The 26,653-nt window shown below is 38.5% G+C and overlaps 2 protein-coding genes across 2 annotated transcripts in view; both read left to right on the forward strand.

The window, feature by feature from the left end:
- Window positions 1–13,578, forward strand: part of LOC135720463 (uncharacterized) — a 34,137-nt gene extending 20,559 nt beyond the window's left edge. Inside the window, exons 24-40 of the mRNA XM_065242596.1 lie at window positions 922–1,335; window positions 1,419–1,493; window positions 3,111–3,524; window positions 3,596–3,670; window positions 5,597–6,010; window positions 6,094–6,168; window positions 7,357–7,770; window positions 7,856–7,930; window positions 8,043–8,444; window positions 8,535–8,612; window positions 9,035–9,139; window positions 9,237–9,418; window positions 9,576–9,733; window positions 11,994–12,239; window positions 12,390–12,552; window positions 12,944–13,044; window positions 13,143–13,578. Of these exons, the coding sequence (XP_065098668.1) occupies window positions 922–1,335; window positions 1,419–1,493; window positions 3,111–3,524; window positions 3,596–3,670; window positions 5,597–6,010; window positions 6,094–6,168; window positions 7,357–7,770; window positions 7,856–7,930; window positions 8,043–8,444; window positions 8,535–8,612; window positions 9,035–9,139; window positions 9,237–9,418; window positions 9,576–9,733; window positions 11,994–12,239; window positions 12,390–12,552; window positions 12,944–13,033 (3,380 nt within the window). The 3' untranslated portion in view covers window positions 13,034–13,044; window positions 13,143–13,578. The remainder of the gene's footprint in view (window positions 1–921; window positions 1,336–1,418; window positions 1,494–3,110; window positions 3,525–3,595; window positions 3,671–5,596; window positions 6,011–6,093; window positions 6,169–7,356; window positions 7,771–7,855; window positions 7,931–8,042; window positions 8,445–8,534; window positions 8,613–9,034; window positions 9,140–9,236; window positions 9,419–9,575; window positions 9,734–11,993; window positions 12,240–12,389; window positions 12,553–12,943; window positions 13,045–13,142) is intronic.
- Window positions 13,579–21,866: 8,288 nt separating this feature from the next.
- LOC135720629 (5-hydroxytryptamine receptor 7) lies at window positions 21,867–26,384 on the forward strand. The gene is made up of 2 exons (XM_065242830.1): window positions 21,867–22,505; window positions 24,815–26,384. The coding sequence occupies exons 1-2, from the start codon at window positions 22,039–22,041 to the stop codon at window positions 25,587–25,589; spliced, it is 1,242 nt and encodes a 413-aa protein (XP_065098902.1). The 5' UTR covers window positions 21,867–22,038; the 3' UTR covers window positions 25,590–26,384.
- The last annotated feature ends 269 nt before the right edge of the window (window positions 26,385–26,653 follow it).

Raw genomic sequence — 26,653 nt, forward strand, 5'->3', positions numbered from 1 at the left:
AGATAAATAATAGTAAGTTGAAATAACTTGTAAATCCAAGTTGATTCAACAAAACATTTTAAGGCAGAAAATAATTTTTTACAGTGTAATAAATACATTTTTTGGCCACATGTCCAAGGCACACATGAGACTTTTAGACCTGAACACGCTCGGGTCTAAGTAGACCTGTGAAGACCTCTACATGAAACATGTTTAAAAACATCTGAGCTTTGTTTTTAATTTATTAAGAAGCATTAAAATGTCTTCAAATTATGTAAGTGCACGCATTTTGTATTGATGCTTTATATACACTGTAAAAAAATTCTGTAGAAAATACAGTATTACTGGCAACTAGCTGCCAGTAACTTACTGTAGATTTTACATTTATGTTATTTACTGGCAACAGTTTGTTCAAAATTAAATGAACATGAAACATTTTTAGTCTTTATCTTCTACAGTACAGTAAGTTACTGGCAACCAGCTGCATAATTACAGCAGATTTTTTACAGTGTAGGCTAATGCCGTATAAAAATAAAAAAGAGTACATTCTAAAAAATGCTGGGTTTTTTCAACCCAGGGTTAGGTCAAATATGAACAAACCCAACAGTTGGGTTTAAATAACCTAGAAATTTCAGCTAATTCAAGAAAAACTTTAAATGACTAAAATACACTTGATACAAAATATTTGATATATGATAAACCTTAAAAAGCTTTAGTTGTATAAAGGCATAGCACAGTGTTAAAATCAACATTTGTGACCCTGCATGTGAACAGCCAGCTAAAGTTATTTTATTTGTGATTTACTGTTTATAATCTTCATATTTTTAATATTGACAGAGTAAGACCAACCATGTCAAAGACCGAAATCAATATGAAATCTTATTTGTTTCACTTTTAAAAAGTGTTTTGCAATTTCAAACACCTTCCAAAATTTTGTTACAGTTGCCTTTAACAGTCCGAGTATCGACCCATGTGACAGCTATACCAGTCTGGATGATTCTTGGAGATCCACCAGCAATTATAATTATTATTATTACTATTACTATAATTACTATAGTGGTATGTGTGACTATAACATGAACTGGAACGGCTGGTACAGACTTTACTATCAGGGACAAGATGCTCAGATGCCTGAGTCATGTGTAAATTATGGCTCGTGTGGCACTTCTCAACCACTGTGGCTCAATGGTCGTCACCCACAGCTGGAAGATGGGGTGGTCACCCGGCAGGTCTGTGGCTCTACTGGGAATGACTGCTGTGGTTACACATCCTATCCCATACAAGTAAAAGCTTGTCCAGGGAATTACTATGTCTATGAGTTTGTCAGTCCATCGTCCTGCTCTGCGTACTGCACAGGTAGAGACATTTGCAATTTTACAACTACTCTCTGGTTTACATTTGAAAATGATTGGTGGTTACAGTATGTGCATGTTTTTCAGAGGTTAGAGACCTCAACCCCCTAACAACTTTATCAACTACAACAACAGAATCAACTACACCTGTGCCCATTACTGGTAAAGTACTCTTCTATTTAATAGACACAGAATATAGAGGTGCGGAATATTTGTTTCCTGAAACTTATTTCATTGACACATTTAGTTTTATCCAGCAGTTACAATAGGTATATAGCCTACTCTTTAAAAAAATTGCTTTCAATGTCTTGCATAGCTATGCCATAGAAAAGCCATTGTTGGTTCCTCAAAGAAACATTCAGTTTAGAGTTTATAAAAGAACAATTTCATTTAATCTAAAGAACCTTTTTAAAAATTTATGAAAAAATACAGACAGAAATGGTTCTTTTATATTATTGTCAAGCACCTTCATAACAGTTTAGTGCTCTAAAAAAGTTTACATTTAAGGTGTAAAAATTAACAAAGGCTAAAAAAATTTCGAGATCTAATGTGGGGTTTAGGGGCATCTTGCAAATTACAACTAACCTCAATTTCGGAACACAAATGGAAGCTATGGTAGCCACCACAGGATAAACATAGGGATGTAACTAGAGGTCTTCTCAGGTCCAAAGAAATGTACATGAACCGAAAAGACTCTAATCACTTTTGACCCAAACAACATAAATATTTAAAAAAAAAACAAAGACCTGACCTTAGACAAACCTGAAAAAAGTATAGTCCGACCCGAACCAATGGCAAATTTTTTTACCTGACTAGATCCAAATGTAAATGACCCTATGTATATGCAGTCTGCGTTCCCGCATGCACCAGTCAGACAGAAAGAAACTCTGTTGGCCTTGCAACCAACTTGGCCCGCTGCTACATTTATATTCATTTGTTATCTGATGACGACACCAAGGTAACCACTAAAATGTGCATTCAAAATTAATTGACAGGTGTCTCAATGAATATTAACCTACCGCCAGTCACACGATGTTGCAAGCGTTCTTGGCAAACAAAGGGGGGGGGGGGGGGGTGCTTGGAAAAGGACTTGATGCACACATGTGAGATAGTTTGGGTCACCTCTAGTCCATTTGGCAAAAAACACATTAATTTTAAATAACCTGGTTAAGCTATTATTATACATGACTAACGTCCAAGGCACACATGAAACTTTTAGACCTGAACCCGCTCGGGTCTAAGTGGACCCGTGAAGACCTCTACATGAAACATGTTTTAAGACATCTGAGCTTTGTTTTTAATTTATTAAGAAGCATTAAAATGTCTTCAAATTATGTAAGTGCACGCATTTTGTATTTATGCTTTATATAGGTTTATGCTGTGAAAAAAATAAATGAAGGGTACATTCTGGAAAAAGCTGTTTTTTTTTCAACCCAGGGTTAGGTCATATATGAACAAACCCAATAGCTGGGTTTAAATAACCTAGAAATTTCAGCTAACTCAAAAATACTGTAACTTTAAATGACTAAAATACACTTGAGATATGATAAGCTTTTAAAAGGTTTAGTTGTAGGCATAGCACAATGTTAAATCAACATTGGTGACCCTGTATGTGAAAAGCCAGCTAAAGTCATTTTTTTGTGATTTACTGTTTATAATCTTCATATTTTTAATATTGACAGCATACGATATCAAAGACCGAAATCAATATGACATCATATTTGTTTCACTTTTAAAAAGTGTTTTGCATTTTCAAACAGCTTTCACATTTTTTTTCAGTTGCATTTAACAGTCCGAGTATCGACCCATGTGACAGCTATACCAGTCTGGATGATTCTTGGAGATCCACCAGCAATTATAATTATTATTATTACTATTACTATAATTACTATAGTGGTATGTGTGACTATAACATGAACTGGAACGGCTGGTATAGACTTTACTATCAGGGACAAGATGCTCAGATGCCTGAGTCATGTGTAAATTATGGCTCCTGTGGCACTTTTCAACCACTGTGGCTTAATGGTCGTCACCCACAGCTGGAAGATGGAGTGGTCACCCGGCAGGTCTGTGGCTCTTCTTGGCTTGGGTGTTTTTGTGACACATTTTTTCCCATACAAGTAAAAGCTTGTCCAGGGAATTACTATGTCTATGAGTTTGTCAGTCCATCGTCCTGCTCTGCATACTGCACAGGTAGAGACATTTACTACTTACTCTCTGGTTTACATTTTGACTGGTGGTTATAGTATGTGCATGTTTTTCAGAGGTTAGAGACCTCAACCCCCTAACAACTTTATCAACTACAACAACAGAATCCACTACACCTGTGCCCATTACTGGTAAAGTACTCTACTATTTAATAGACACAGAATATAGAGGTGCGGAATATTTGTTTCCTGAAACTTATTTCATTGACACATTTAGTTTTATCCAGCAGTTACAATAGGTATATAGCCTACTCTTTAAAAAAATTGCTTTCAATGTCTGGCATATGCCATAGAAAAGCCATTGTTGGTTCCTCAAAGAAACATTCAGTTTAGAGTTTATTAAAGAACAATTTCATTTAATCTAAAGAACCTTTTTAAAACTTTATGAAAAAATACAGACAGAAATGGTTCTTAGTATTGTCAAGCACCTTCATAACAGTTTAGTGCTCTAAAAAAGCTTAAAGTTAAGGTGTAAAAATTAACAAAGGCTAAAAAAAATTTGAGATCTAATGTGGGGTTTAGGGGCATCTTGCAAATTACAACTAACCTCAATTTCGAAACACAAAGAGAAGCTATAATAGCCACCACAGGATAAACATGTCGTCGTCTAAGGCAACATAGGGATGTAACTAGAAGTCTTCTCAGGTCCAAAGATATGTACCCGAAAAGACTCTAATCACTCTTTACCCAAACAACAGGTAATAAATATTTTTTTTTTTTAAACAAAGACCTGACCTTAGACAAACCTGAAAAAAGTTTAGTCCGAACCAGTGGCAATTTTTTTTACCTGACTGGATCCAAATGTAAATGACCCTATGCAGTCTGCGTTCCCGCATGCACCAGTCAGACAGAAAGAAACTCTGGTGGCCTTGCAACCAACTTGGCCAGCTGCTATATTTATTTTCCTTTGTTATCTGATGACGACACCAAGGTAACCACTAAAATGTGCATTCAAAATTAATTGACAGGTGTCTCAATGTAAATTAACCTACCGCCAGTCACACGATGTTGCAAGCTTTTTTGGCAAACAAAGGGGGGGGGTGCTTGGAAAAGGACTCGATGCACACATGTGAGATAGTTTGGGTCACCTCTAGTCCATTTGGAAAAAGACACATTTATTTTAAATTACCTGATTCCGCTATTATTATACACGACCAACGTCCAAGGCACACATGAAACTTTTAAACCTGAAACCGCTCGGGTCTAAGTGGACCCGTGAAGACCTCTACATGAAACATGTTTAAAGACATCAGGGGCCTCATGTATAAAACTGTGCGTAGGATTCTTACTAAAAGTCTACGTACGCACAAAAGCCAAAAATGGCATACACCAAAAAATATGAAGACTTCTAAAACAAAGCAATATTCCCTTTATAAATAACAGATCACCAAGTGTGCGTACATTAATCATCCTAATATCCCACCCTGCAAGCTCATTCTCCCATCAGGTTAGTTTTTTTATAAATCACAACCTTTGCGTGGGAACTGGCGTACGCACATTTCCGGCCCCGTTTTGTGCGTACGCACGCTTTATACATAAGGCCCCTGAGCTTTGTTTTAAATTTATTAAGAAGCATTAAAATGTCTTCAAATAATGTAATGGCACATATTTTGTATTTATGCTTTATATAGGTTTATGCTGTTTTAAAAAAATAAATGAAGGGTACATTCTGGAAAAAGCTGTTTTTTTTTCAACCCAGGGTTAGGTCAAATATGAACAAACCCAATAGCTGGGTTTAAATAACCTAGAAATTTCAGCTAACTCAAAAATACTATAACTTTAAATGACTAAAATACACTTGATACAAAATATTTGAGATATGATAAACTTTAAAAAGGTTAAGTTGTAGGCATAGCACAGTATTAAATCAACATTGGTGACCCTGCATGTGAAAAGCCAGCTAAAGTCATTTTTTTGTGATTTACTGTTTATAATCTTCATATTTTTAATATTGACAGCGTAAGACCATGTCAAAGACCGAAATCAATATGAAATCATATTTGTTTCACTTTTAAAAAGTGTTTTGCATTTTCAAACAGCTTTCACATTTTTTTTCAGTTGCATTTAACAGTCCGAGTATCGACCCATGTGACAGCTATACCAGTCTGGATGATTCTTGGAGATCCACCAGCAATTATAATTATTATTATTACTATTACTATAATTACTATAGTGGTATGTGTGACTATAACATGAACTGGAACGGCTGGTATAGACTTTACTATCAGGGACAAGATGCTCAGATGCCTGAGTCATGTGTAAATTATGGCTCGTGTGGTACTTCTCAACCACTGTGGCTCAATGGTCGTCACCCACAGCTGGAAAATGGGGTGGTCACCCGGAAGATCTGTGGCTCTACTGGGAATGACTGCTGTGGTTACACATCCCATCCCATACAAGTAAAAGCTTGTCCAGGGAATTACTATGTCTATGAGTTTGTCAGTCCAACGTCCTGCTCTGCGTACTGCACAGGTTGAGACATTTACAATTTTACAACTACTCTCTGGTTTACATTTGAAAATTATTGGTGATTACAGTATGTGCATGTTTTTCAGAGGTTAGAGACCTCAACCCCCTAACAACTTTATCAACTACAACAACAGAATCCACTACACCTGTGCCCATTACTGGTAAAGTACTCTTCTATTTAATAGACACAGAATATAGAGGTGCGGAATATTTGTTTCCTGAAACTTGTTTCCTTTACTCATTCATTTTTATCCTGCAACTACTATAGGTATATATTATTAAAAAAAAAAAACAACATGCTTGAAATGTTCTTCACAGCTATGCCATAGAAGAGCTATTGTTGGTTCCTCAAAGAAACATTTAGGTTTATAAAAGAATAATTTATTTTAATCTAAAGAAACTTTTCCACCAACCTTTTATGGAAACTTAATGGAACCATACAGACAGAAATTGTACTTTTATAGTATTGTCAATCAACTTCATAACAGTTTAGTGCTCTAAAAAAGTTTAATTTGAAGGTGTAAAAATAAACAAAGGCAAAAATTTATTCAAGGTCTAATGTGGGTTTTTAGAGCATCAATTTCGAAACACAAAGAGAAGCTAGCCACCACAAGACAAACATATCATCGTTAAACAAGGCAACGTAGGGATGAAACTAGAGGTCTTCAAGGGTCTGAATAAATGTATCCAACCCGAAATGACTCGAATCACTTTTTACCCGAATGCAACATGCATAAATAATGTTTTTAAAATCCACTTGAGACAACTAGAGAAAATTGGACCTGAGTCCGACCCAAATCAGTGGCCATTTGTATGTGCAGTAGCTGCATCCCTGCATGCACCGGTCAGACAGAAAGAAACTCTGGTGGCCTCGCAACCAACCTGACCCGATGCTCCATTTATTTTCCTTTGTTATCTGACAGCTACACCAAGGTAACCGCTAATATGTGCATTCAAAATTAATTGACAGGTGTCTGAACCAAAATTTGCCTACCGCCAGTAACACGATGTTGCAAGCGTTCTTGGCAAACAAAGGGGGGGATTGGAAAAGGACTTGATGCACACAGGTGCGATAGTTTGGGACACCACAGATCCATTTGGCAAAAAATACATTAATTTTAAATTACCTGATGCCGCTATTATTATTTCCGACCCTTGTCCAAGGCACACATAAAACTTTTAGACCTAAACCCGCTCGGGTCTAAGTGGACCCGTAAAGACCTCTACATGAAACATGTTTAAAAACATCTGAGCGTTGTTTTAAATTTATTAAGAACCATTAAAATGTCTTCAAATAATGTAAGTCCAGGTGTTTTGCATTTTCAAACAGCTTTCACATTTTTTTTCAGTTGCATTTAACAGTCCGAGTATCGACCCATGTGACAGCTATACCAGTCTGGATGATTCTTGGAGATCCACCAGCAATTATAATTATTATTATTACTATTACTATAATTACTATGGTGGTATGTGTGACTATAACATGAACTGGAACGGCTGGTATAGACTTTACTATCAAGGACAGGATGCTCAGATGCCTGAGTCATGTGTAAATTATGGCTCGTGTGGTACTTCTCAACCACTGTGGCTCAATGGTCGTCACCCACAGCTGGAAGATGGGGTGGTCACCCGGAAGATCTGTGGCTCAACTGGGAATGACTGCTGTGGTTACACATCCCATCCCATACGAGTAAAAGCTTGTCCAGGGAATTATTATGTCTATGAATTTGTCAGTCCAACGTCCTGCTCTGCGTACTGCACAGGTAAAGACATTTACAAAATTATACAACTACTCTCTGGTTTATGTTTGAAAATGATTGGTGGTTACAGTATGTGCATGTTTTTCAGAGGTTAGAGACCTCAACCCCCCAACAACTTTATCAACTACAACAACAGAATCCACTACACCTGTGCCCATTACTGGTAAAGTACTCTTCTATTTAATAGACACAGAATATAGAGGTGCAGAATATTTGATTCCTGATTTTTAAAAAGTGTTTTGTATTTTCAAACAACCCCCAAAATTTTGTTACAGTTGCATTTAACAGTCCCAGTATTGACCCATGTGACGGCTATACCAGTCTGGATGATTCTTGGAGAGCCACCAGCAATTATAATAACTATTTTGATGATTACTATGGACAGTGTGACTATAACATGAACTGGAACGGCTGGTATAGACTTTACTATCAAGGACAAGATGCTCAGATGCCTGAGTCATGTGTAAATTATGGCTCGTGTGGTACTTTTCAACCACTGTGGCTCAATGGTCGTCACCCACAGCTGGAAGATGGAGTGATCACCCAGCAGGTCTGTGGCTCTAGTTGGGATGGGTGCTTTTGTGACACGTTTAATCCCATACAAGTAAAAGCTTGTCCAGGGAATTATTATGTCTATGAGTTTGTCAGTCCCAGAAGCTGTTCTGCGTACTGCACAGGTAGAGACATTTACACAATCTGTACACAATTGCTGACTATCAGGTTCGTATTCAACAATAATTGAAATGTAGACATATTACATATTTCAGAAGTTAGACAGTTGAACCCCACAGCAGCTTCAGCCACAACAGAAGAGTCCACCACATCTTTATCCATCACAACCATTGGTAAAGTGCTTTACTCATCTGGCATTGCTCACAAAACTTTTTCCTGTCATTAACAACGTCACCAGTATGCAATAATTTTAATTACAAGTAGCCTATAACCCAGAATAGATGGAAACTTCTTCAGTATTGTTTAAAAAGCATCCCATTGTGAGACCACAAGGTTCTTGATAAAATGCCATTTTGCTAATTGTAGGGAAAGCATGGCTGCCTTGAAGAGGCTAAAATTTAACATAGTTTTGATTCATTTTCGATTGTTTCAGTCAAAACATAATTCCCATAGCCCCTTTATGTCATTGCATAGTTTTGATGAGTTAACTATTAATCTAAATTATGGAAAACTATGTATAAAAAAAGTAAGTCACACTTAACTTTTGAATGATAAAGTGCAGAAACTAAATACTACTACATGTTATTCATGACAGACCCCTGCACTGAAATCAACTGCACCGAAGAAGAATGGTGTGGAGAGAAAGACGGGATCTATGGCTGCTTTTGTAACCATCCCAGATCTGACACTGACTCTTATGGTTGAATGTTTTCTATTTACTTCAATAAAAACAAGATTACCTTTCCTGAATTATAATGTAGTTTTATATGAAATAATTTTATTTTCTTTTAAATCAGATTCCTTTGAAATTTGTGAGAGCAGTTCTGGCTTCCTCTCCTTATCCCGTTGTCAGCTTTTTGAGGATGGTTTTTCTGCTGAAATCCTTCACCTCCGCGATGCTCGTTGCAAAGGAACAGTCCAGAATGGCAGAGTGGAGTTCCATTTTGATAACAATAATATGTGTGGTACAAATCTTATGGTAGGTTAGATTAAGAGTGAAAACATTGTGTATTTATAAATCCTCCTTAAGATCTACGTAATACATAATAATTCACCAATCTCTGTTAATTAGTCTTTTGAGTGATTTCTAACTCAAAAAATTAATACATTTAAATTTGTATCCTACTACTATACAGGCTAATGGCACTCACTTCATCTATGAGAATATTATTTCGGGGGAAGTGAAGTCAACTCAACTCATTAGCAGGAAGAGTCATTTGGACCTGTCTTTCTCCTGCATATATTCACAAACCCAAACAATTTCCATGAATGCACAGATTAACCCTCTGGAGAGGTAAGACTCACTTCAAGGAACATATACTCTAAAACATTTATTGTATCTTTTTTATTGTTGTGTCAACTATTTTTTTAAGTTGAACTAACTTAAAATTTTATGGAAACCAGGTAACTTATTTTTTAGGTTGAACCAACTTTTTATCAGTGCGGTAGGTTTTTGGAACAAGTAATGTATTAATTGAACTAAAAAAGGAGCAGTACACTAACCCACAGTTAGGTCAAATATGGACAAGCCTATAGTTGGATGCCTGCAGCGGGCAAAAAACATAAACCAGGACTTCTTCCATACAGGTCACAACCTCTTTACTTTGTTGCCATCTGGAAGTTGTTCTTTTTGAATAACTTTCTATCCAAATGCTATTAAACACCTGAACTCATGACCTTTTTGACTGCATGGTATCTGCTTTTTCTATGTTATATTTTTTTGTATTTACTTATGTATTAGTCTTGCCATATTATGTGTCACCATCATGGGAAGTATAATTGAAACAAAGAAATCAGTACATTTAAGTATACAAGTTGAGTCATAATAAATAAAGTGAAATGACACAGGGAATAAGTATTGAACACATGAAGAGAACAAGGTGCAAAATGCATAGAAAGCCAGGAGATCGCCTGAAATCTGTCAGTATTGAGAGAGAAACCCTGCCCCCTATCAGTACTAATTGATATCAGCTGCTGTAGTCCTAATTGATGGCCTATAAAGGCTTCTCATTACCCAGGAGGCACACAGGAAAGACTTCATGATGGGTAAAAGAACTCTCTCAAGATCTTCATAATCTTATCGTTGAAAAGCATTTTGATGGGTATGGTTATAGGCGCATTTCCAGAATGTTGAATGTTTCTGTGAGCACTGTGTTGGCATTATCTGGAAATGGATAGAGCATCACTTCACCATAAACCGGCCAAGATCAGGTGCTCCACGTAAGATCCCTGTCCAAGGAGTCCAAAGAATAATCAGGAGAGTTCTCCAACAGCCAAGAACCACTTGGGCAGAATTTCAGAAAGACCTTGCATCACCAGGCACTGAACCGCCGTTGCATCCATGCAAGAACACCACGCAAGACTCCATTGCTGAACAAAAATCGGTTAAGGTTCGGGAAAGAGTATTTGGAGAAGCCTGTGGATTATTTGGAGATTATAATATGGTCAGATGAAAGCAAAATTGAACTTTTTGGCAGTCATTCTACACACCATGTTTGTAGAAGAAATGGCACTGCCCACCACCCAAAGAACACCATACCAACAGTTAAGTTTGGGGGAGGAAGCATCATGGTTTGGGGCTGCTTTTCAGCAAGGGGTACTGGCAGACTTTATATTATTGAAGGCAGGATGAATGGAAAAATGTATGGGACATTCTGGATGAAAATCTGCTGCCATATACCAGAAAGCTAAAAATGAACACACAAGGCCAATGAAACAATGAAGTGGTTTCAAAGAAAATCAAGTTGCTTGAATGGCCCAGTCAATCACTTGACCTAAATCCCATAGAAAATCTATGGAAAGAACTGAAGATCAAAGTTCATAAAAGAGGCCCAAGGAACCTTCAAGATTTAAAGATCATTTGTGTGGAAGAATGGGCCAGAATCACTTCTGAGCAATTCAGACAACTGGTCTCTACATACAAGAGGCATCTAGAAGCTGTAATCACCAACAAAGGCTTTCTACAAAGTATTAAATAAAGGGTGTTCAATACTTATTCCCGGTGTCATTTCACTTTATTAATTATGACTCAACTTGTATACTTAAATGTTTTGATTTCTTTGTATGAATTCAATATTTGGCTTGATGGCTACATCTGGTGCACATTTTGTGTCAATAGCCCACTTAGAAATCCCCTTACTGATAAAATTTAAAATTTATTTAAACTTACTATTTTATATATCTTAAAATTTAAGGCAACCAGAAATTGTTTACAGTGATAAATTATATATTGTAAAAATGTGATCAAACTTTTGATCAAAATTACTTTGATTGGTATGATTTAACATAATGTGTGTGTTCTAGATCAACTTAACAAAAAAGTAAAAAACAAAAAACACAGTTTTAACCTGTTTTTATAAGTTACAGTAGGTTAACTAGTTGCAAGAAAAACCTTATAACTTGCGAAACTAAGTTGTTTTAACTTCATGCTGTTTTTTGACGGTGTAGGTTTTAGTCATTTTTTTCTTTTAAGTACATTTATTTTTAAGAATGAGGTTGATAGTATCTGCTCATATACCATAACCGCATAATGTTTACCCTGAACATTTCAACAGCCATTTGCACAGGACGATTCCTACAGGTGAAGGCACATATAAGGTCAGAATGGTTCCGTATCAGGATCCGGACTTTTCCCAACCCTTTAATGGTAGTGTGAATATAGAGGTGGACCAGCCGATTTATGTGGAACTTAATGTGGAGGGAATTGATGGGCAACAGTTTGCATTACTGATCGACACATGTTGGGCAACACCTGTGAATGACCCACTTTATAATGTCCGATGGGATCTGCTTGTTGGAGAGTAAGAAAATGTTTTTTGTTTTTATGTAGCTGTTTTATTGGTGTGTCTTTAAAAAATTTAATGAGGAGACAATGTTCTCAGTTGTTTTGTAATTAGCATCTTGAATAAACATGAATTAAAGAGATTACAATATTATCCCAATATTTTCAGGTGCCCCAATCCAAAAGATGACACAGTTGTTCTGCTGCAGAATGGTGTCTCTACATCAAGCCGTTTCTCCTTTAGGACGTTTGCCTTCACTGAAAACTCTGAAAAGGTCTTCTTGCATTGCTCCATTCACATTTGCCTTTTGATGGGTAATGACTGCTCAGCGGTGAGTTTGAGAAACCCTTTTAATCTGTAATTCTTGGCTGTAGAAAAAAATGGCCATACAAATGGTCCCTAGCTGTCACTGGGACAGTACTCTTTCAAAAAGTACACCTTTGCACATACAGTAAAGAGTTAATATTAGTACCATAGAGTTACATATTGGTACCAAAGAGTGCATACTGTATTAGTACCTCAAAGTTATACCAAATACATGTCTGTACCTAAATGGTACCTAAATAAACCTTTAAAAAGGGAACTGCCCCAGCAAGAGCTTGGTTAGCGCAACACACAATGTTAGACTGCTTAAATTACTTGATTGGTATGCTTGATTTAATTCTTCATTACTTCAAAACATCTTGAAGGTATATAAACTTTTAATTTAAACTTTTTTTTAGCACTGTGAGTCTGGTTACCATAGAAAACCCAGGTCTGTGGACTTTCATGACAGCTCGTCCATTTCTATGGGTCCTCTGATCTGGTCTTAAAAAGACTACAGGTACAAATTTTTACCTTTGGGAAACTTATACATATTCAACTTAATTCATTTTGTTTTCATCTTTACATGGTTTGTTCTTTATATATCACTGTTCACAGATACATGGGTGACTGACCAAGTGAAGGTGTCTGGAGCTTTGTAGTTCTTTGATTCCATTGCTTGTCTTTGTCTTTAGCATCTTTTATTTGTTGTAGTACATTTTTGTTTCACAAACAATAGAAATAATTTTACTTTAACTGTTATTGACATTATTAAATTGTAATCCCCAATATCTCTGATTTATGATTACTATTATGCATTTATAATAAAATGGGGTAAAGGGTGTGCTGCAATATGTTGCTTTGGTATGTGTTGTGTAGGGAATATGATTGATAAATACATGGTTAGTTGGGTTATTTCAAACATTAACCAGCAGGTGACACTGTCACCAAATCCACCAGTCTTAGTGCTTTTTGTTGTCTTTATGGCTCTCTCAGGTAAAAGCTCACAGGTAATAAAGCATACACTGACTACAATTTTATCTGTTATTAATATTTGTTGATCCTTTAATGAATCTTCAATAAAATATTTGAATAAAGAGCAAAGATTTTGTTATTGTTTAAAGTTGAAATTGTTTTTGGCTGCTACTGTTTAACGAACAAAAAAACAATGAAAGCTAATTATGTTGTCAGTTTTTAGTTTTACATGAAAAACGAATTGATCTGCAGAGAGATGCAGTTGAGTTAGTTTATTTGATTCAACCATGGGTTGAAACAACCTAGCGCTAGTGTATCAAAGTTTTACCTCTATCTACATGCAGATTAATTGATTGATTAGTTGCACGGTATATGTAAGTGTATAGTTCACTAAAGAAACAAGAGTTTTTTTTAATTTTCATTAATGTTACAATTATTTTTTATCATTTTGTGTTGTGTATCTGGTTTGTTTATTTGTTTCCTCGTTGATTGGTTTTCTCAGCTGACACATTATATCAGTGTGGTGTAGCCTACTCAAAAGCTTTTGTGGTAATATTGTTTCCTCTCGTCGGCACTGCCATGCGCTTGTGCACAACTGAATGCAGAGTGCTCAGTGAATAAATGGGGGGCAGTGTGGGAATTTTGATTCTTATATATACATATACATATATATATATATATATATATATATATATATATATATATATATATATATATATATACATTTCAATTCATTATGATCTTCACAAAATCCTTTGGTAACCCATGATATGGGAATTAATGCAGAGATTGAGTCTCCCTATTGAAACCATACTGTATGTTTCTAAATATATTTATCTCACCTTAGTAAAAAACAGATCAGGGACAGATGAATAATTTCATGTTGCTGATTCTCAGGTGTGAAAGAGTGATAATGAACAAGCATACTGTATATCTGTAGACATTTTGTGTCGTGCCAGCCTTAATTTTTCTCCATTATCCTCATGATTAGCTTGGACCTCATAATAAAACATCAAAATAGTAAAATGTATTCAAAATAGCTTAACACACAGTACTTTCTTCCTATTTTACAGCCAACAAGCTGTACAACAAAAACAAACAAACGTTTTGGTGTTATGCTATAATAATGATTTGAAAAACATTTCTATTTTACTTTGGCCAGCTAAGCCCTATTTCAGGCATCTGCATCTTTCCAGGGCCAATTTAAAAGCCAGTTTAAACACCAAGGGTACAAAATGTCCCCACCTCTCCAAATCCAGATTTTAAAGTATAAATATCAAAAACATTCAGAATTTTCGATGTCTGCATTTCCAAACTAATGTTTAATAATTTTATTTATTTAGCAAATAGCTAGGCATCAAAAATATATACTGTACTTAAATACAACAGTCTTAGTTATAGCCACGACTAACAAAACTGAGAAAGAAAAAATGCCAGTGATGCCCATCATTACCAGAATACAGCAGCACCTTGTCATTATCCTCTGTAAGTGTCATGCTGTTGACAGCAGCAGAACTATGATTATAATGCAATTCAAGTAGGCAATCTGGAATTTATTGTTTAGAACAGCTGACAGGATCTATTATTGTCTATCAACAGTATTTGAAATCAGGGTGCTTCTTAATAATTTATCTTTCCATTACTAAAGCAACACATGCATTTACTTTTTAAAATAATATACATTTCAAAAGGTTAACACTGTTCTCAAGGTTAAGTAGTATAGTCTAACACAGCAACACATCTGTTGTTCATAAAATCATCTATCAGTTACATTAGACATTTTTATCCATGCCCTTTGAAGCATCCAAACACTGTGTCCCTGATTTCATTTATTTCTCTAGTCACTGTCCTCTTCCTCCTACCTGGCATCACTCTCCTCTGCTCGCCAATGTTTTTACTCTCATCCTCTTGAATAATACATGACCTCACCTCTTTATTTCTTTGCTGCAGGCTTTTTGGGACCGCCATACATCTGTGCTCTTCTCTTTGTGTTAGATGGGTTCACTCTCTAGAGAGAGAAAATATCCTCACATGATGAGTCGATGATAACTGTAGGCCAGATGCATTTTTTATGTGCCTTAATATTGAGAAATTAAAAGTATGAAGTAAAGAAGAAACACTTAAAAAAATTTAAAGAAAATTATTAAAGTAAATGACAATAATATGACATATGCAAAGATAAAGAAATATTTAAACAGAATGGTTCAAAAGTTTAATTTCACTTACTCATTCTACTTTTTAATACATTTCTGAATAATAGTGAACTTATCACAATGAAATATACTCCTTAAAAAAAAGGTGTTTCACAATGCCATAGAAGAACCAGTTTTGGTTGAATGGTTCAATAAAGAACATTTAACATAAAAAAACTCTCTGTTGCAAAAAGGGTTGTTAGTAATAAAGGTTATTTAGATTATACAAAGATTAATAGTTATTTAGATTAATTAGTTCTTCTAACTAAAAGGTTCTTTGAGAAATCAAGCACCTTTGTTGAATGTACACTATGAAATAACACAAATGTAACTCTGGGAATATGTTGTGACTAAGAAATCCAAAGTCAAAACTATATTTATTTGTAGCATCTATATAGTAGTCAGCTTTTGCCCAGAATTTGTAATAATTGTACTATTTGTAACAATTGCAATTTTTCAAGGTCTTACTGTCACGGTAGGATGAGTCCATCGTGACTTTCTGTGTTGTGTTTGTTTGGATGACTGAAGTGTGCATGTGCGTGTCTGATCACTAACGATCTGAGTGAGTGCAGGTGTGCGTGATTGCTTTACTCCAGCTGGCGGTGGTTACCCAGACGGCTTATATACTCACTCATTCTCTTCTCTCACTGCCAGATGATTACGCTACATGTCTCGCCTGTGTTCTCGTGTTCGTGTATTCCTGTGGTCTCGTCTTCGCGTGAAGATCTGCCTGTTTGTGTATCCGGTTTCATCCGTTCACCTGACTTCACCCAAGAACGCCAGGATTCGTCACCGCAGCCTTTGTCTGTCCAACCATATCACCCGTATCATCTGTGTCATTTTCTGAATAAACTGTGTTTAATTCATTCCTGCATTTGCTTCCTGATTTTCACATACAGTCATCACAGAATCATCTGGCCCACATGGAAGCAGCAGGAAAAGGTTCCCCGGCACGGTTTGAGGAATTTATCTCCGCTGCCATACAACCACGACCCGTGTACCCAGACTTTTGAGGCGCTCTCTTCTATGATGCGTAAAGTGTTCGATCGATCTGCAGTTGGAAGAGACGCCGCTAGGAAGCTGGCTGATCTGCGTCAGGGTACACGGTTGGTGTCGGATTACGCCATTGACTTTCGCACGCTAGCGGCGGACACGCACTGGAATGAGGAGGCGCAGTGGGATATTTTCCTGCATGGGTTAACCGGCCGCATTCAACGAGAGTTACAACATGGGGAGGTCCCATCCTCCCTAAATGGACTTATTGATGCTGCCATCCGAGCGGACATTCGATTGAGAACGATTCCTGCTTACGACGATGAAGTGTTGTCCCACGCTGTTCCGGAAAGAACGCCCTCCTCGAGGGAGACTGCGGCCGGTTCCTCCCTGTTCGATCCGGAGCCCATGCAGGTGGGTCGAGCTCGGCTTTCCCGGGAGGAGAGGATTCGCCGTCGATCACTGGGGCTTTGCCTGTACTGTGGGGAGGCCGGACACCTACTCCATCGGTGTCCGGTAAAAGGCAGCGCCCGGGAGTAAATATGGGGTTACTTTCGGGCGGAATCTCTTCGGCAAAGACCCCTCTAACATCTACCCTCCTCCCGGCGAAGCTGCGGTGGCGTAACACACATCTCACCTGTGACGCACTATTGGACTCGGGAGTCAAGGGGAATTTAATCGATCATCACTTTGCACGTAAGCTCCAAGTTCCGTTGTCTTCTCTTTCTAAACCCATATCACCCTTCGCACTCAATGGAAGTGAGTTATCTGTCATCACCCACGTCACAGACCCAGTCACCATTTGTATTTCTGGCAACCACTCTGAGACTTTGCAGTTTTTTGTTACGGTTTCCCCTCTGGCTCCCATTGTACTTGGACATCCCTGGCTGCTCAAACACAACCCGTCTGTCAACTGGAGGCTGGGTACTATCACTGGTTGGAGTGAAGCTTGTCATAAGTCTTGTCTTGTCTCTGCTTGTGTACCTGTCTCTGCGTCTGTGTTTCAGGAGGAGACGATGGATTTAACTAACGTGCCCGCTGAGTACCATGATCTGAAGGGAGTGTTCAGTAAGTTCCGGGCCGCTTCTCTACCTCCACATCGTCCCTACGACTGTGCCATAGATTTACTGCCAGGTACGTCTCCGCCTAAAGGCAAACTTTACTATCTTTCTGTTCCTGAGATGGAGGCCATGGAGAAATACATTTCTGATTCTCTGGCAACCGGGTTCATTCGCCCTTCTTCATCTCCAGCGGGGGCGGGGTTCTTTTTTGTTGGTAAGAAGGATGGGTCCTTGCGTCCTTGTATTGATTACCGAGGGTTGAATAACATTACGGTAAAGAATACCTATCCTTTGCCATTAATGTCTTCGGCCTTCGAGAGGTTGCAAGGAGCCTCCGTCTTCACAAAACTGGATTTACGTAATGCTTATAATTTGGTCCGCATAAGGGAGGGGGATGAATGGAAAACTGCTTTTAACACCCCTCGTGGCCATTTTGAGTACTGCGTGATGCCTTTCGGATTATCTAACTCGCCAGCAGTTTTCCAAGCACTCGTTAATGACGTGTTGCGAGACATGGTCGATCAGTTTCTGTATGTCTACCTGGACGACATACTGATTTTTTCTACGTCTCTCCAGGAACATGTGCAACACGTACGACGAGTGCTTCTTAGGTTGCTAGAGAATGGGCTTTTTGTCAAGGCGGAGAAATGCGAATTTCATGCACAGTCTGTTTCCTTTCTAGGGCACATCATTTCGACTGAGGGTGTCCGTATGGATCCGGAGAAAGTTAAGGCTGTGGTGGATTGGCCATCCCCAGAGTCTCGCAAGGCCCTGCAGAGATTTCTGGGGTTCGCCAATTTTTACCGGCGTTTTATTCGCAATTTCAGCCAACTAGCCGCACCTCTGACCGCCTTGACCTCCCCTAGTACGGCGTTCAGGTGGTCGGATGCAGCCCAGACTGCATTTGCCAAACTGAAAGGCTGCTTCGTTTCAGCCCCAATTCTCGTGGCCCCTGATCGCAAACGCCAGTTCATAGTGGAGGTCGACGCGTCAGATGTGGGGGTAGGAGCCGTGTTATCCCAACGCACATCTTCAGACGGAAAGGTGCATCCCTGCGCATTTTACTCCCATCGCTTGTCGCCTGCTGAACGTAATTATGACATTGGTAATCGAGAGTTGTTGGCTGTTAAACTAGCACTGGAAGAATGGCGTCATTGGCTTGAGGGGTCGGGTGTGCCCTTCATAGTCTACACTGATCACAAGAACCTAGAATACATTAAATCTGCTAAACGTTTGAACTCTAGGCAGGCTCGGTGGGCTTTATTTTTCGGTCATTTCGATTTCACATTGTCCTACCGTCCAGGTTCTAAAAACACCAAACCTGATGCTTTGTCCCGCATTTTTGAGCGTTCCGATCGTGTTTCCTCTCCCGAGCCCATTTTACCGGAGACTCTATTCATCTCCGCGCTCTCATGGGAGATCGAATCGAAGGTAACTAAAGCCTTAGAAGGGGTAACGCCCCCGGCCCGTTGCCCACCGAACCGATTGTTTGTGCCAGAGGGACTGAGATCAGAGGTACTTAAATGGAGCCATAATTCCAGTATAGCTTGCCATCCAGGGGTCAGTCGAACCAAATTTTGGGTTAAGCAACGATTTTGGTGGCCAGGGATGGCTCGTGACACACACGACTTTGTGTTGGCTTGTTCGGTTTGTGCTGTTGGTAAGTCGTCTAATCGTCCTCCTGACGGATTACTTAGACCGCTGCCTGTCCCTTCGAGACCCTGGTCCCATATCTCGCTCGATTTTATTACCGCCCTCCCACCCTCCCAGGGCAATACGGTGATTTTAACCGTAGTGGACCGATTCTCGAAGGCGGCTCATTTTATTCCCTTGCCCAAATTGCCTTCTGCCAAGGAGACAGCGGTCGTTATCGTAGACCACGTATTCCGGTTACATGGCCTCCCGACAGACGTGGTCTCCGATAGAGGTCCCCAATTTATATCTAAATTTTGGCGAGAGTTCTGCAGGTTGCTAGGGGCTACGGTTAGTCTGTCTTCGGGGTTTCATCCTCAAACCAATGGTCAAACCGAACAAGCCAATCAGGACGTGGAGAGAGTGTTGCGATGTTTGGCTTCCAAGAATCCTTCCTCCTGGAGCCAACAACTCTCTATGGTGGAGTACACGCACAATTCATTACCAGTGTCAGCTACAGGCCTATCTCCGTTTAAGTGTAGCTTAGGGTACCAACCACCTTTATTTCCCAGTCTGGAATCCGAGGTCGCGGCCCCCTCCGCACACGCTTTCGTCCAGAGGTGCCGTCGCACTTGGAGTAGAGCTCGTGAAGCTATACTCCAAGCGAGACTGCGCACCAAGGCTAAGGCTGATCGCCACCGGTCGAAGCCTCCCGTTTACGTCGTGGGTCAAAAAGTGTGGCTTTCTACTCAGAATATTCCAATGCGTTCCGTCTCGAATAAATTGACTCCCAAATTTATCGTCCCGTTCTCTGTTGCTAAGATCATTAACCCAGTAACAGTCCGCCTTAACCTCCCTCCTGTGTACAGACGAATTCATCCGGTTTTTCACATTTCCAAAATTAAACCCGTGTTTAAATCTCGTCTTAACCCGCCTGTTCCGGTTCCCCCCCGCCTCGTATCGTAGATGGGGAACCAACTTATTCGATTAACCGTATTCTGGACGCTAGACGGAGGGGACGCGGATTTCAGTACTTGGTGGATTGGGAAGGTTACGGTCCGGAGGAGAGAAGTTGGGTTCCTGCCCGGGACATATTGGATCACTCCCTTATTGATGATTTCCATCACAGGTCTAGGAGCCCGAGAACGTCAGGTGACGTCCTTGGGGAAGGGGGTACTGTCACGGTAGGATGAGTCCATCGTGACTTTCTGTGTTGTGTTTGTTTGGATGACTGAAGTGTGCATGTGCGTGTCTGATCACTAACGATCTGAGTGAGTGCAGGTGTGCGTGATTGCTTTACTCCAGCTGGCGGTGGTTACCCAGACGGCTTATATACTCACTCATTCTCTTCTCTCACTGCCAGATGATTACGCTACATGTCTCGCCTGTGTTCTCGTGTTCGTGTATTCCTGTGGTCTCGTCTTCGCGTGAAGATCTGCCTGTTTGTGTATCCGGTTTCATCCGTTCACCTGACTTCACCCAAGAACACCAGGATTCGTCACCGCAGCCTTTGTCTGTCCAACCATATCACCCGTATCATCTGTGTCATTTTCTGAATAAACTGTGTTTAATTCATTCCTGCATTTGCTTCCTGATTTTCACATACAGTCATCACACTTACCCTGAGATGTTTTTTTTTTATTGAAGGAGTCCCCATCTATTTTGGTCTCTTATTTCTTTATTATTCCATCTTTTACTTTTAAAAATGTTTCATTGACATTTTTTCACAAAGTTTTATTTTTATCTAAAAGTCAATTAAAATACTTAAGCGTACAACTTCAACTTCATATCAATGAGGAACATTTTAGTTAAGTGACTTGAAATTTGAACTTTTACTGTACATGAATCAACTAACTAATGCTAAAAAATCTCAAATTGTTATGCTGACCATGTAAAATAATTTTCACTAGTAGTATTTGAAACAATATTGTAGATGATAATCGTTAATAATCTTTGTAATTCAACTTATATTGTAAAATATGATTTATAAGATATGACAGGCTTTACTAATTTTACCAACAAACAAACATCTACTTATAACTAATACATTACAACTGAGTGAAGGTCAACGATTTCTGAAAATTTAGTGAAATGTTATTAGCCTGTATGCAATAAAGTAAAGGTACAGCATGGAAGATCAAAGTTTCTAAAAAATAGCAAAACCATTTAACGTTTGTTCACACTAACTCACACAATAGATATATTAATTGCTGTTACATTATGCATAAGATGTAACCTTAAACTCGGTAAAAACTAATTTTCACACAAATGATATTGTTTTGTTCGGGCTCGTCTTACATATTTAATACAGATCATATTCGTGTGTCTTAACAAGACAATTAGCGAATCCGACACCAAACAAGTCAGCAAATTAAATCAACCACACCCACAAACATACGACGTCACTACGCACAGGCAAGACGGCAATAAAAGAAAGAGCGCGCGGTTAGACCTTCAGTGTGAAAGTTAACCTGACAGCGGTGTTCAGCTCGTGCAGTCGTGACATTTCTCTAAAAAGTAGCCTAAAAAACCAACGAACACGCATTCTATATGAAAACATATATTTGGTATTAAATATCATGTATTTAACATGGGATAACTAATGGGTACTAAGAACAAAATAGTTTCAGAACCACGGACAGCAGCTCAACTCAAGTCATCATGATCTCAACGCTGATGAAGGATCGCGTGCACGTGTTCGTGACTAGTTTGACATCTGAAGTGACGGACAATAAGATGCAAGACACGACTGCAACTTTGCCCACGGCAAGTTTTCTGGATAATGAGACCAGATGCGGCGAGCAGATCTTGAGTTACGGACACGTTGAGAAAGTGCTCATCGGAGGGGTTCTTACCTTACTTACTTTTCTAACAGTTTGCGGAAATTTGCTGGTGGTCATATCGGTGTGTTTTGTCAAGAAGCTGAAGCAGCCTTCAAATTATTTAATCGTATCTCTCGCTGTTGCGGACCTTTCGGTGGCAGTGGTCGTTATGCCGTTTGTCAGCATCACTGATCTCATAGGTGGACAGTGGATCTTTGGCCGGGTTTTTTGTAACGTTTTCATCGCCATGGACGTAATGTGTTGCACCGCTTCAATAATGACCCTGTGTGTTATAAGTATAGATAGGTAGGTAAATTTACACTAGGAAAAAGTGTACAAAAGCTGCCACTGGGACGATACCATTTATAAAGGTCCTATTTAATATGTAGCCTACAGTCTAAAAAATGTGCTAAATGTCACTAAAAGCTCGTTATCACAGGGGAACCATTTTATTGCTATATAGCACATGTAAAGCACCCATGAAGAACCATCCAGGGGTGATGTAGCACCAGCACCAGATATGGTTTTATATAGCACAATATGGTTCTACACAGGTACTGCATAGGTGCTATATGGGTTCCCTATGATTACGAGCCAGCAAACCACTTTTAGAGCTATTTAGCACTTGTTTGTTTTTAGAGTGTATATGTATACTGTTATGTATATGGGTAAGGGTTAGCTTTGATGTACCACCAGAGTGACAGCTTTTGTACCTTTATTTCTGAGATAATAACTAACAACTAAATTGTATAGTGTCTATATATACAGTGGTATTCACTGGTATTATTATTTTCAACATTTATGTGTTTCCCAGAAGACAAAAAATACTTGACACACTGTAGTTCATGCTGTTCAAAATGTAGGCTACACCTGGCTTTACACAAAACTAATTGTGCTACAAAAGGTTCTTCATAGAAATACAATAAGAACCATTTTTGGTTTCACTTTCAGTCAAAAGTACTTAAAAAAAAAACATTTCTTTCTGAGCATGTTTCCAACAAAATAACCTTTTGTAAAACATAAAGGTCCTTTGGATATTAAAGGGATAGTTCACCCGAAAATGATGTCATAATTTACTCACCCTCATGTTGTTCCAAACCTGTACGAGGTTTTATATTTTATGAACACAGATATTTGATAAATGATGGCAAACTCACAGCTGCCGTAATCATTGACTTCCATAAGAAAACAAATATTAATTGATTTTTTGATTAATGATGGTAAGTACACATTGACGGTACCCATTTTTCCTACTATAAAAGTCAATGGTTACCATCAGCTGTGTGCTTACCATGATTTATCAAAATATCTTCTTTTGTGTTCATCAGAAAAAGAAATTCATAGGTTTAGAACAACATGAAGATTATTTTATTTATTAGTTTATTTAACAGGGACAATGCAGTATAACATTGCTACAATTTCAAGCAGCCGATGCTCCACATATAGGCTTCTAGCCAAAGGCTAATTTGCAGGATGAGAAAATGATGACAGAATTTTCATTTTTGGGTGAACCAACCCTTTAAGGGTCCTTTATGGAACCATATAGAGTAAAAAAGGTTCTTCTATAGCATCGTGTAACAGTTATATTTTGTGTGTATATACTAAAACAAAGGTTCCTAAAATGTTCTTTATTTGGTTGTATGGTTCTTTAACACCCAGAGAACCTTTCTGTTACTTACTGTAAATGGTTCTTCATAATGGACAAAGGTTCTTTAGACTATAATAATGTTTTTTTTTAAAGAAACTTTTTAATTCAGTTCATTTTTATCACTTTCTAAATTCTGCATTGTTGCAGAGCAGCTTTGCAAAAATAATATTGTGAAATGAACAGACAATAAATATAGATATTTATTAAAACAGGAAAAACAGAACAAATAAAATATATTGTATTTTATACCACGGGTCTATTGAATGCTGTATTCTGAATGGTTGAGAAATGGTCCACGAGTATGCATTATTTTTCGATAACAGCACACCAAAAAATGGGCACCAGAGCAATGTTTGTAACCGTGGTATAAGCTGAATAATTGACTCCGGTCCTTTGAATTATTTGAAAATAATGCACCCCCTCTTCACATCATGCCACATTACCAACTTGGGTCTGCATTGTTTTCTTATAATTCAATGGCCGTCGTTAATTATTCCTTACATATATATAGGCTAAAACAGAATAACTTAAATGTTCTTCTGAAAGGGTTTTCTTTGGTGTTACTGTATAGAAGCCTCTTTTTGCACCTTAGACCACCTTATATACACATTATAATATTTAAAGATTTAACAATGATGTATGACATATACACTATAAAAATGCTGGGTGACTTTCAACACAGCATTGCATCAAAAAGAGAAAATCGGGTTAAATTAACTCAGAAAATGTTTACATTTGACTCAACAAGGGGTTAAAAAACAGCATAGGTTACATTAAAACCCAACAGCTTGGGTTCATCCCTTTTTGACCCAAAGCTAAACCATTTTATACACACATACAATTATTTAAGTTTTATTGGTACCAAGTATGTCACTGTGAAACCGTCCACCTTGATGCATTCTTTGACATTGATGCACTTGAACAATTTCTTTTTCCTTTGTCCCTATTCTCCTCTCCATTTTCTCAGGTACCTGGGCATCACTAAGCCACTGACGTATCCCGTGAGACAGAGCGGAAAGTGCATGGCCAAAATAGTGCTGTCTGTATGGCTTCTCTCTGCTTCCATCACCCTTCCCCCATTGTTCGGATGGGCTCAGAATGTCAACGATGATAAGGTGTGTCTGATCAGCCAGGACCTGGGTTACACCATATACTCTACAGCCGTGGCTTTCTACATCCCCATGTCGGTAATGCTCATTATGTACTACCGGATATACAGGGTGGCAAAGGTGAGCGCCGCCAAGCACACCTTTGCCAGCTTTCCCAAAACCGACGATGAGGACAGCGTCAACTGCGTGACCGCGGCCCTGAAGCTGCAGAGGGAGGTGGAGGAATGTGTGAGCTTTTCTCGCCTTCTCAAAAATGATCGTAAAAACATCTCCATTTTCAAAAGGGAGCAGAAGGCAGCAGCCACTTTGGGGATCGTCGTGGGAGCTTTTGCCGTGTGCTGGATGCCCTTCTTTCTGCTCTCCACTGCACGTCCGTTCATCTGCGGAGTGCAGTGCAGCTGCGTGCCTCTGTGGGTGGAGAGGACGCTGTTGTGGCTGGGCTATGCCAACTCGCTTATAAACCCCTTCATATATGCATTTTTCAACAGGGACCTCAGGACCACCTACCACAATCTTATTCGCTGCCGATATCGGAACATCAACCGGAAGCTGTCTGCGGCCAGCATGCACGAAGCTTTGAAACTGGCTGAAAGACCTGACCTGGTGAATGTAGGCTGGTCTCACTGTTCATGAAGACGAGGAGAAATGGGACTGATCTAATCCCACTTTGTTTTTGATAAATTCTTTATAGCACTCACAGAAGCGCTTCAGTCACCTCAATTAAATTAAACTGAATCGTTGTGAATCATCACAGACTTTTGTAAAATTCTTTATAAATAAGATATAATCCGTGTACAGTGCTCTTTATGAAGGAGAAGAAAATTACAATCAATAGAGCTGATTTTTTTTGTATGGTTATATTTGCAAATTATACTCAAATTATATTTAAGTATAATTTACTGTGTATTTACAGTATGTGATGTTTATGTGTTTATATTAGAGGTAATATTTATCTTGTTTTAGGAACAACCTAAACTATAAGGTAAAAACCTGGGGCAGTACCCATAGGGGTCCATTTTAGTACCTTTAAAAGTATATATTGGTACCTTTAAGATACATATTTGTCTCTAAATTGTACATATTACAAAATTTTTTAAAGTTACCATCCCAGTCACACGGCAGTATTCATGGATGTAAGAATTCTTGAGTTATAAGACATATATTTACCCAAAAATGACAGATCTGTTATCATTTACTGACCCTCATGTTGTTCCAAACCCATATTTCTTTTTATGAAATGCAAAAGGATAACAGTTAGTTATTGACAGCCTCGGGTACCATTTCTTTTCATATCTTTTTCCATACAATGAAACTTGTCTTGTTTTGTCAAAGAAAGAAGTCTTTGAACAACACACGTTCACAAAAAAAAAGTACAAAAGCGGTCACTGGGACAGTACTACCCCGGTAGGTCCTAATATGTACCCTTTAGGTAGGATTATGTATAGATTGGTACTACTAGTGTGTACATTTGAGGTATTAATATGCACTCTTTGGATCCAAAGATGTAATTTTTAAAGGAACATGCCCACATTTTGGAAATTTACCTTTTTCACCGTATCCCCCAGTGTTAGATAAGTTCATACATACTTTTCTGATCATCGTGTGTGCTGTAACTCTGTCTGACGCAGCCCCCACTAGCACAAAGACTGGAAGTGAATGGCTCCAGCTAGCATACTGCTCCCAATAAGTGACAAAAT

Source organism: Paramisgurnus dabryanus, chromosome 1, assembly GCF_030506205.2.
Source record: "Paramisgurnus dabryanus chromosome 1, PD_genome_1.1, whole genome shotgun sequence".
Taxonomy (NCBI): Eukaryota; Metazoa; Chordata; class Actinopteri; order Cypriniformes; family Cobitidae; genus Paramisgurnus; species Paramisgurnus dabryanus.